This window comes from Cryptomeria japonica, chromosome 4, assembly GCF_030272615.1.
Source record: "Cryptomeria japonica chromosome 4, Sugi_1.0, whole genome shotgun sequence".
NCBI lineage: Eukaryota > Viridiplantae > Streptophyta > Pinopsida > Cupressales > Cupressaceae > Cryptomeria > Cryptomeria japonica.
Genome location: NC_081408.1, coordinates 64,727,875 through 64,739,113, shown reverse-complemented (window position 1 = coordinate 64,739,113; position 11,239 = coordinate 64,727,875). Strand labels below are relative to the sequence as shown.

At 36.0% G+C, this 11,239-nt stretch overlaps 1 protein-coding gene across 1 annotated transcript; it reads left to right on the top strand.

Annotated features, from left to right (window-relative positions):
* The first annotated feature begins 1,545 nt into the window (after positions 1–1,545).
* Positions 1,546–3,912, top strand: LOC131077873 (bidirectional sugar transporter SWEET5). The gene is made up of 6 exons (XM_058015463.2): positions 1,546–1,645; positions 2,230–2,266; positions 2,435–2,651; positions 2,815–2,976; positions 3,227–3,346; positions 3,452–3,912. Exons 1-6 carry the CDS (start codon positions 1,609–1,611, stop codon positions 3,674–3,676), a joined length of 798 nt encoding a protein of 265 aa, XP_057871446.2. The 5' UTR covers positions 1,546–1,608; the 3' UTR covers positions 3,677–3,912.
* The last annotated feature ends 7,327 nt before the right edge of the window (positions 3,913–11,239 follow it).

Here is an 11,239-nt window from a genome sequence, read left to right as displayed (position 1 = left end):
TATGTATACATAAATGTATCTTTATATTCAATCAACACACTTTTAAATATGGCCTTATAGAATACTAAAACTAGTATCATTAAAAAAGTAATAAAATGATCACATCCATTAAACCTCCATAGCTCCACTCTTAACAAAAGTTAACCGCCTGACATGGAAATTTCGTTTCATATGTTTTATTTTGATATATCTCAACAATGTATGTCGCAGTAAATAGTCAGGGGCAATGTTTGGCTGAACAAACTCACACGACCTTAATAAGCCATAGCAATAATTGGACATGTGACCTAAGAAATTCCATAGCAATAATTGCAATGAACAGTGACCGAATTGATTGTAGGTTAGTTTTTCAAACCATGCAAATGCGCTTCACACTAAAATTAATGTGTGATTTGTGCATATGGAATCCAATATACAATGCTAAACACAATCAGCTTACGCTACATGACGCTATTGAATCTAAGGTTTATAGGCATGGCTTGAACCAATTTACAAAATCTAAGGTTTGGAAGCAAAACAAAAATTATCAACTTTTTCTTTTCCTTCAATGAAACATAGCTATGATTCAATGGTGCCCTTAAACAGTCGCATAGAATGAGACAAGCAAACAAAACAAAATAAGCGCAATTAGGAACAAAAAGATAGAAGATTGCAAACGAAAAGAGGTTGAAAAACCAACTGATCATATTGGCCACGTTTGTCTTTTTTTTGGGCCAAAGAAGAAGAAAGATATTGGCTACAAATTTATAGCTTAGACCTGCAAAATTTACCATGGTGGAGATTTTTGCAACTGTTTGCATGACTAAAAGTAGTTTAGCTGCAATTTGTTAACTTCTCTACTTAAAATGCAAATTGGGGTGGCAAATTCTTCTTCCTTCTTAGATATGCATACAAAATATTTACATCTATGTAAGAAACACTGTCAATGACACGGAATCTACGTGTATTTGAGTGAATCATATAAGGAGGGTGTAAACATGGTACTTATAATATAATTGTTAGATTATGTACATACATGTAGATATTTTTTTATGTTATATAAAAATAAATAAAATTCAATGTATTTCTCTCACAATCATTCAGAGTGATCTGTATCCCACACTTTGCATCTACTATAGAATATGCCACTTTTCACCCAGAATTGCTATACTGCTTTTGTACCGTTCTTCCTGGGAATCTGTACGAGTTGGACACGAATCGTTGAACTATTATGAATTACTCTCTGGGTGTAGTGCATTTTCCTATATGGAGCTACAGAAAAGGACTGAGAAAGATGATAACCTTAGCAGAAATTAGGAAAAAGCATACCCATATCACAAGTTGTCTGTAAGCATTGCATTGAGCTGGTTCCCAATAACTCTGATGTGTAAAGTTAGATGCAATGTGTTCACTACTGCTTTGCCAGTCATCATGTTAAAATACTAGTTTTTCCTTCCAACATTCCACTGTATATGATGATATCAAGTTGGTCATTTGCAGGATTAAGGCCTATAAAAGGACCTAAAAATCTTCATGCTCTTCACAACTTCATCTCTTCTTGTGCTGATTTCAATTAGCATTAGATATTTTTCTTTCGAGTACTGCGAAGGCAGTTTCTTCTATTGTTCAATGGCATTTTCTGTGCGGCTTGTGGTGGGAGTTATTGGTATGCCATCTAGACCAACGCTTTAGAAATATCCACAAAGTATGGATTAACAACTATTTTATGAAATACACATATAATATGGATTTATGAATATTTTGCTGTGCCAAATCGATTTCAAGACTTTTAAATTGGAATAGAGTAGAAGATATAGTCCTATGAACGATCAGGATAGAATTTGCAAGCTTTTTGGGTTGGTCTCAAATGGGATGATCATGACTGGAATGAAGCATGGTGCAGATGGATAGATTGAATATATAGGACATATATGATTTCTAATAAATGTTAGTTAGAGAAGAATAATGGAGGCTATTGGATTTTGCATAAATACAGTTTCAATCTCAACGGAGAATGAATTGGTGATTTCGAATCATGATTTGGCTTTTAAAATATTGAGTTGAAAATTGTATTTTAAATTTTACTTTTTAAAACTTCCATGAGTTACGTTGCTTCATAACAAGTATACTGTCCTCTTAATTGGCAAGAGATTTTGCACTAAGATTATTTGTCTCGATTGACATTTGGGTGACTAGATGTTGGTTTGTTGTGTATCTGACCTCGTGGTCTCATGGTGGTGTATGCTGCAGGAAATATAACTTCATTGGCTCTTTATCTGTCACCTATGTAAGTACTGTGTACATCAGATTTCTCCGAGTTAACAACATTAATATCAACATTCTTGTTATTGCATGACACTGAAACCTTGTCTAATGTAGATGAGTATGACTAAAATGTTAGCTTTCGATATTGATCAAGCTAATATATAAATATAATTGTATTTGGAAATCGCAGGACAACATTCTGGGGGATATACAAGCTCAAGTCTACCCAAGCTTATTCAGGACTTGCATATGTGTGTACTTTGTTCAACTGTTGTCTTTGGCTACTTTACGGAGCCCCATTTGTTAAACCCCACAGCACTTTGCTGCTCACAATAAATGGTGCAGGATTTATTCTGGAAATATTTTATCTGCTATCCTTTCTGACATTTGCCCCTAAGCAGGAGAAGGTGACCCATTATGCCAGCTATAAGTTTGTAATTGAAGGCCATTTGGTGGCTACTATATTATACAAGTCCTGTGAACAGAGTCAATGCTTGACTAGATTCCATGCAAGAAGCTAATATATAGTTGTAATTTTTCTGACATGGATTCCTTAAATTTATCTTGCAGGTGAAAACAGTGCGTTTAACCATTGCAATGATGGTTGCTTTTCTCTCGGTAGTTGCAGTTACGCTTTGTGCTCTGCACACATACAGTACCACACAATTAGTGGCTGGCACTTTAGGTGTGATTCTTTCCATTGTTATGTACGCCTCCCCATTATCCGTCGTGGTGAGTTTTGAGTCTTATGTTCTTAATTTAGATTGCTATGAAAAGTGTATGTAAGCAATACTATAATCTCTATCCAAAAACAATTAAAAATAGTTTAAAATATAGTCTCTATTAGTCTCTATTAGTCTCTATTCTAATTAAAAATAATTAGAAAAACATTGGCCTCATCCAAAGGCGAAAAAGCCTAAGTTGACTAGCAGATGAATTCATCTTTTCATAAATATTGATGAGATTGTGGTTTCTATTGTAGGGAGATGTTATCAGAACCAAAAGTGTGAAGTACATGCCATTTTTGGTCTCTCTATTCAGCACTCTAAACGCACTTGTCTGGTCTGCATACTCTGTAATGGCCAGGGATATCGTTATAGCTGTATGCTTCTCTCTTTTCCTAGTGCCATTTTCAAGCATAGTTTTCATGCAATTTTTAGCAAAGACTATGCACCTTTTTTCTGATTAAAAAATTCCGTTCTCGCAGGTACCCAATGGCATTGGTTTCCTTTTAGGAATAACTCAGCTCGTTGTTTACCTCATTTACAGAAGCTCAGAATCAGTTTTACCAATATCTACGGAACTTCAGGAGCTTCCTGAAACTAAAAAGATAGATGATGCATTTGATCTGCCTATCCACATATTGGAGGTGGACGCCTCGAATGTTATCAAAGTGGCTCCAGTGAATCTTCATACAGCTGATCAAGTTTGATTTAGTTTTCATCGATCAATAATTAACAAGTTCTATACAGAGTACAGCTTCCTCAGACTTTCACAGTCTGTTCAATTCAATGAAATCAGCATTAGCAGATAAAAGTGGAGGAAGATGGCTATCTAATAATTAAAACAACCAGTACCTCTGGCAGAGGGAAAATGTAGATAGAGTTGACCACTTGGGGAGCCTGATTGTAACCTTTTTAAGTTCCTATTTTTCAGTAATGAACTATTTCTTTGGTACTGCAATTCAATAAATTCTTCAAGTTCCAAAGTACTATCTCTGTATGAATATACAGCTCTCTATGTACTTCATATTTTGAGATAGAATAGTATATAGACAAGGCCAATCCAACTGTACTAACAGTCGGTGCTTTAGGTGTACAATGTCTAATAACTATGCACCATAATAAACATTAAAACGAAGACTGGCTTGCATTCAGAGTAGGCATGGACGTATTAAGTATTAGTTGGAACCAAAGTGAGCAATAGATACAAGAGGACTAAAGTAGAAAATTTCAATTATAGAAAAGACGCATTGACAGCCACTTCGTTTTTTTCTCTTAAATGGAAGTAGATATTATCTTCTTATGAACATAATGTCGTGTAACTAAACACTATGATAAAAATATCACTCTAAAGAAAATAAACAACTGTAAAGCAGAGAAAGAAGACCACAAAGAAGTCAATGCTGACTCGATGCTCAAGCTAATGGGCAATTGGCAAATAAGACAAATGACAGCATTAATGAACAAAACAGTACAGAAGTAATGAGTGAGCAGGCATATAAATATTTTCCAGCGAACATTGAATTGCTTTCAATGGAGAAAATGGAGGAATGATGTATTAGCTGGAAACAAAGTAAGCGGTCGATGCAAGAGGACTAGAAAGGGACGTTGACAGCCGTTTTAAAGTAAAGTTTCTAGGTACGAGAGGACTAAAGTAAAAGATTTCAATCCTAGAAAAGAGGTATTGAAAGCCTAGTTCGTTATTTGCAGTAGGGGAGAGGAGTCGGAACGTGTGCACCCTAACTTCACGCTTCTCAAAATCATACGTGGACATTTAAAAATAAATAAAAAATTATACAACAGCTTACTTGTCAAGTCCCGTACTCTAAAACAAAATTTCAAGTCCATATGGTCAAACATGATGCCACATCAAGATGCTTTTTTGTGAAGGTGTCCAAAATGGTCCCAAATTGTCATAAGATCCATAGGTGTGCACTAGGTCATGTTTACTTGTGCGCAGATGTGGCATCACATCATTAGTTATTTTTTGAATTTTAGAGGTACTTTTTTGGGGAAAAGCATTTACATGACATTTTTAGAGCACCACTATTGGTCTCATTTTGTCTATGTACTATAACATGTATTGGTACCTGCACACATATTGGCTCCTCTCCCCTAAAGGTTATATTTGTACGAACCTCATGTCTCATAGCTAGACGCTATGTTAATAATATCATATGGCAACCTCATGTCTAAAGAAATACTACAAAGAAGTAAAAGTCGATTAGGTTCAAGCTAATGGGAAATGGACACATAAACATAAAAAATATCTTAACGACAAATGATAACATTAATGAACAAAAAAGTACAAAAGTAATGAGTGAGTAGGCATATAAACTTTAAAAACAATATAAAAATGGAGGAATGATGTATTAGTTTTTTATTAGAGGAAAATGGGTTTCGAAGCGACCTGAAACCCTTTACAACAAAACCATCGAGTTAAGAGAAATCAAATGCTAAACAACCACTGGACATAAGAAAAATAGAAGCACAAAAAATAGGGGACCAAAACCCTAAAGACCTTACATATTTTTCATTAAAATTTCATTCTTTTGAATCAAATCTTGATTTATAGTATGCACCTTATTGACAATGTTGTCAATGGGATTTATGCCCTTGTCCTTGCTATGAAGCCTTGTATGAGGACTAGGAGAAGAACTAGAAGCCAACTCATGAGTGGCAGCCTTCTTCATAGACTTAACATTGGCAGTAGGGGAATCAACATCCCCTTAGGAGAGGCTATGAATAACCTTAGCTTGGGCATTTAGGTGTTTAAGTCCTTCAGAGATATTCGCCTTGGCCATTCAGGTCACTACCTCGATAGCCCTCAACTTTTCCTTTACATTCCCAAAGGAACCCTCCAAATCTTTAATAAGTTGGTCATGCCCTTCCTTTAGATCCTTAATTCCCTTACCCAACTCTTGAATAGTATCGATAATTTTATCCATGCTCGGCACATTAGAATTTTGAGCAACCTTGTCCTTCATGGCATTAATCTCAGACACCATTTATAAAAATAGGGCACTTTGTCTATCCATAACATCATTAACATTCTTAATCATGTTGCCATAATCATTAACAAAAGAACCTTTATCCAACAGGGTATCAATGCCAATATCCACATTGATTTCAACATGAAAATGCACTTCAATACCATCAGCATGTAGAAGTTGAACATCAAGGGACTGAAAACCAGGGTCAATCTTGCAATCCACTTGTTGTTTCAACTTCTTTTTATGGGAAGAACCACACATCAAATGGGACAAATCTTTCCCCTTCCATTTCACTGACACAAAAGAGGAATCCCTCAAATTACCTGTCCCCTTGACATCATGATGGGGGGCCAAAGAATCAAACACATATCCATGAAAAGGAATATACTTAAAGTCCTCATCATCCAGAATCACAATTTTATGGTGGGTCAATGTACCCCTTTTGGGCCCTTTATGTTTTCCTAAATTACATGCATCCTCATCTAAGGGGTTACCCTTTGAGTCACCTAAGAAACCTTCAAGACAAAGATTATGCTTGATTTCATTCTTGGATTTAGGAGTAGGGTTCTTCTAGAATGAAATAGATTTGGCATACTCTATTATGAGGAGGATCAAACCCTCATAGATGATTGAGATAGAAGGATTTTTACCATGAAGTTTCAGACTATACCATAGGGAACAAAACAAATATAAGGGCAATCAAATGCATTTTTCATGCTGAAAATGATTAAATATGTCAAAAATATAGCTAAATAGACTATACAACTACCCATCTAGAGTAACACATTGCATATTAACTTCAGAAAATAACGACCAAAGGGGCTTGAGAGTGGTCCTATCATACCTGCCATCAGTAGTCCTTTCCACTTTATCCCTTTCCCCTTTCTCAAAGAAAATTGTTATGGCTTATCAGCCCATTTCCTATCCGAATAGAATGTCCTTCCTTCCACCAAAGTATTGGACACCATTGACACTAACTCCTCAAAAACCACTAGCTCCGTCTTGTACACCTTGAGGCTACCTCATCCCAACCCTCCATAAAAGCAACAGATACTTGTGGATCAAAGCCGTGCAATTTATTAATATAGGGAATAAGGGCCCTAGCCAAAAGTTCGCCCCAAACCTCATGATTTTCTTGTCATTTTCTATAAACAATGGCTTCACCTATGTTGGGATCACCACCCATGTGTTAGAGATAACCACGAAAGTTCAAAACCACACAAATCCCAGCCCAAATAAAGAAAAGGAAGCGCATAAAGTGGGTAGTATCTTGATGCGCCATAATGAAGGACATGGCACTTCACACAAATTTGAAAAACGAGTTTGTCATTTCAAAAAAAACCTTCGAGTTAGCATCCATTTTGATCATTTTGAATAGGCATTCTGATATCCTTATTGATGGTGTCCATAATTTCCCAACTCAACATATTATGTTGAACCACCCTTAGATTGGCCAACCTATCAGCAACCAAGTTACCTTCTTGATAAACATGAGTAACATTAAACTCTTTAAAGGAGTTAAGGATACTTATGCTACTAAGAATCAAAGTCCTAATGGTCCAACCCGGGGTTTGAAACCCTCTTAGGCAATTAACAATATGTAACAAATCACTTTCGAGGGAAACCTTAGTGAAACCCTTAGAAACCACTATCTTCAGGGAAATCTAGGCTGCATAAGCCTTGGCATAGTGGTTTGTCTGAGAACCCAAAGGGAGGGCCACATTCGAGATAAAACTATCATTGTGATCACGAGCCACTCCCCCACAACTAACAAGTCTAGGATTCCCTTCCACTGCCTCATTAGTGTTGATTTTAATCCATCCAACTAGAGGTGCCTTCCAAACCACACCCTCTCTAACCAGCTTCTACTTAGCCAAAGACATAAAAATATCCCATTAAATATTCTAGGTGTGAACCACATTGAGATCATATTAGGAAGGATGCATAGGAGTACCTCAAGCTTTAATATTGTTAGAAGCCACCAAGAAACTCTCCTTAATGGTTGATTTGATCTTCAAGACCACCACCTTAGGAGGGTAGGTAGAATTGCTAAAGAAATGATTGTTTCTTTCCTTCCAAAGCCCCCAAGCCAAATGAGGCATGATAAGAGACCAAAGAAATACAAGGGAGGATTATCAGAAGAGGAAAACCACTGAGTCCAACACTCAGTGAAGGAATTAGGGAAGACCCAGGAAACTGACCATAAGTTAAAAAAATGAGCCTAAATTTCTCTAGAATATGAGCACTTAAAGAGAATGTGAAAAGAGTCTTTCACATCCTCCTTATAAAGGTAGCATTTGTTAGGTAAAGCTGACCCTCTCTTGCATAGGTTATCAATGGTGAGAATTTTTTTTTGAACTTGAAGCCAGAAAAAGATATTAACTTTGGGGATAGCAACAACTTTCCAAACCAAATCCCAAAACAGATGAGGATAAAAGGTTGCAACCTACATCTTCAAAGCATTGGAGGCTGGAAAAGATCCATCAAAAGTAAAAGCCCACAAAAAATAATTTGCAAATGACAATATGAACCTTATAAAGAAACTCTTGAAGAGAGCCCAACTCCTGAAGAATAGACAAAAGATTAACCGAGTTAGAGTTATGGATATGATCAGCCACCCAACATCCAAACCTCCAAATGCATATCTCCTTAAAATGGTCCACCTAACTAGATAAGGACAAAGGGTAATCACCAACCCTCTAAGCATCCCAAAAGAGGATCTTTCTCCTGTCTCAAAGAGAGCACCAAATCCCATGAGAAATAATAAATTTCGTGATAGATATGAAATTTCACAACACTAAGTAGGACACCATAGGTCCACTATGATCAAGAAAGATTCTAAAGTGATCATAAGAAAACAAATATTTGTTATGGACAATATTAGTCCATTAATTCTTCTCATATATGCTACTCGATAGTTGTTTAGCCAAGAGAGCCATAGTAAATTCCTTAATTTTCCTAATGGTCAAACCTCCAAGGTTCTTAGGAAGACAAGCTTGGTCCTAGGAAAAAAGATGCATCCTATTTTTACATTCTAAACCCATGCACAGAAAAATCCTTTGAATCTACTCCATTTTAACTAGAAAATTCTTGAGGACTTTAAACAAGCTCATATCATACGTAGGTAAATTCTGCAAAGAGGCTTTAATTAATTGTAATTTACCAAATTGGCTAAATAAAGCTCCTTTCTAGCCAGGATTTTTTGATTGGGATCCCTCAATGAGATTCAACCAAAAGGAGTTAGGGACCATATTCAAACAAATAGGCAGCCCCAAGTATGTGGAAGGGAGCTCCACAATCCTAGACCCAAAGATCACAACAATTCTTTGTTTCCTTCTAATCAGGGTATTCAAGAAGAATAAAGAGCTCTTAGGAATGACAATATTTTTTCCAAAAGAATGTTCATATAGATCTAAGATACATTTGAGAGTCTTAACCTCCTAAATAGACCAATCCCCCATAAGAATGGCATCATTGACAAACTACTGGTGAGAGAAAACATAATTAGTAGAAAATAGGGAAATCCCTTTCAACCTCCCCACCCTCAGATGCTTCTAAATGAATCTTCCCATCAAGATAAAAAGGAAAGGGGAAAATGGGGACCCGTTGCCTGATTCTTTGAGAACTAGGGAAAAAACTAGTAGGAGAGCAATTAACAATAACATCAAATCTAGCTTAAGAAATTATTTATAGGGAAGAAACTATTTAGGCGGCATAATTAAAATCTTTGAGAAAATATTATATAGGGAATTGCATAGACTAATTAGATGGGAGTCTTAAAAGGAATCAACACCAACTTTTTTTGGAATGAGAAAAATAAAAGAAACATTCAATTCCTTGAGGAGGGATCTTGATACAAAAACCTCTTTAGTAGCTGCCACAACATTATTAGCGATAGTATCCCAATATATATATAAGAAAAACATAGGAAAGGCACTTGTGCCAGGAGCCTTATTCCCTTCAAATGAGAAGACAATAACATAGAGTTCTTTTGCCATTGGAATCCTTGTAAGGGAACAATTCATGTCATCAGAGATCAAAGGAGGAATTTCACTTAACAACTCTTGTTGAAAAGTAGATTCAAGGGGTTGGTCATTTGATAATAGAGAAGAGAAGAAATCCGTAGTAGCCACTTATATAATATTCTCATCTTTTTGGAAGGTCCTTCCATTAAACTTTATGGAGTGAATTCTATTGGTCGCCCTATGTTTTAGAGTAGACATATGGAAGAACTTAGTGTTGTGATCTCTACTTTAAAGCCATATAGCACGAGGCCTTTTCTTCCAAAACTCCTCCTTAACAATAATATCATGAAGCTTAGATAGGATTAGGATTTCCTGATTTATTAGGCTCTTAGAGGTCCCTTAAGCTTGAATCTAGGCATAGACATTATCAAAATCACTTTTTAGCTGATTCTTGATATGAAAGATATGACCAAATCAAGATTTGTTCCATTTTTAAAAAAATGATTTAGCTGCCACCAATTTCTTCACAGGATGATACATAGTAGTACCCAAGATATCTATGGACCACCAATCTTTAATTTTATCCTTGAGGTCATGGTTTAGGCTCCACATCTTTTCAAATCTAAAAGAGAAATTTTTCTTTCTGCATTTGATGTAGCAATGAAGGCTATGGGAAAATAATTGGAGTTAGTACAAGAAAGAGGAGATATCCTACACACAAAAGACATCAACCAATCTAGAGATATCAGAGCCCAATATGGTTTTACTTGAATCAAACCAACCCCACTACGTTTATTGGACCATGTATATGAAGCTTCATGTAGATCGAAATCCAATAGCCCTTGGGAATTAATTAAAGATAATAGGTCTTGGCTACTATCTTCATCAGTAGGGGCCCCAGCCGTCTTATCAGATTTATAAATCAGGGTTTTAAAGTCCCTCATCAGGAGCCATTTGAGGGGGGAAATTGAAGCTTTAAAATTACAGAGAGAAACCCACAAGTCTCCTAGCAGCCTTGTTATTTGGGGCATTAATATTTGACACCGCCCAAATTGAACCATCCTTTAGATGTTCAAACTAGTAGTAATATGATTAGGAGAAGAAATAATCTCAGTATCTTTACCAAGTCTCAAATTTAAAAAGTTTTCTAGGCCACTTGAAGCACCATTAACATCATAATAGTGAACTCTAGAATCTTTAAAATAGTCAGGCTTTGAACAAAAAAGTTTAGCCTTCTGCATTTTTGTCCCTTGAACAGGGAAAATATTAGGGTTATGGTCCCTTATTAGATTAGATAAGAAATCGTTCTTATGGG

Excerpts from the sequence above, each read along its gene's own strand:
- LOC131077873 (XM_058015463.2), top strand. The coding sequence starts at position 1,609 with ATGGCATTTTCTGTGCGGCTTGTGGTGGGAGTTATTG. Across the intron at positions 2,977-3,226 it reads CCTCCCCATTATCCGTCGTG|GGAGATGTTATCAGAACCAA; the intron begins GTGAGTTTTGAG and ends TTTCTATTGTAG. Across the intron at positions 3,347-3,451 it reads CCAGGGATATCGTTATAGCT|GTACCCAATGGCATTGGTTT; the intron begins GTATGCTTCTCT and ends CCGTTCTCGCAG.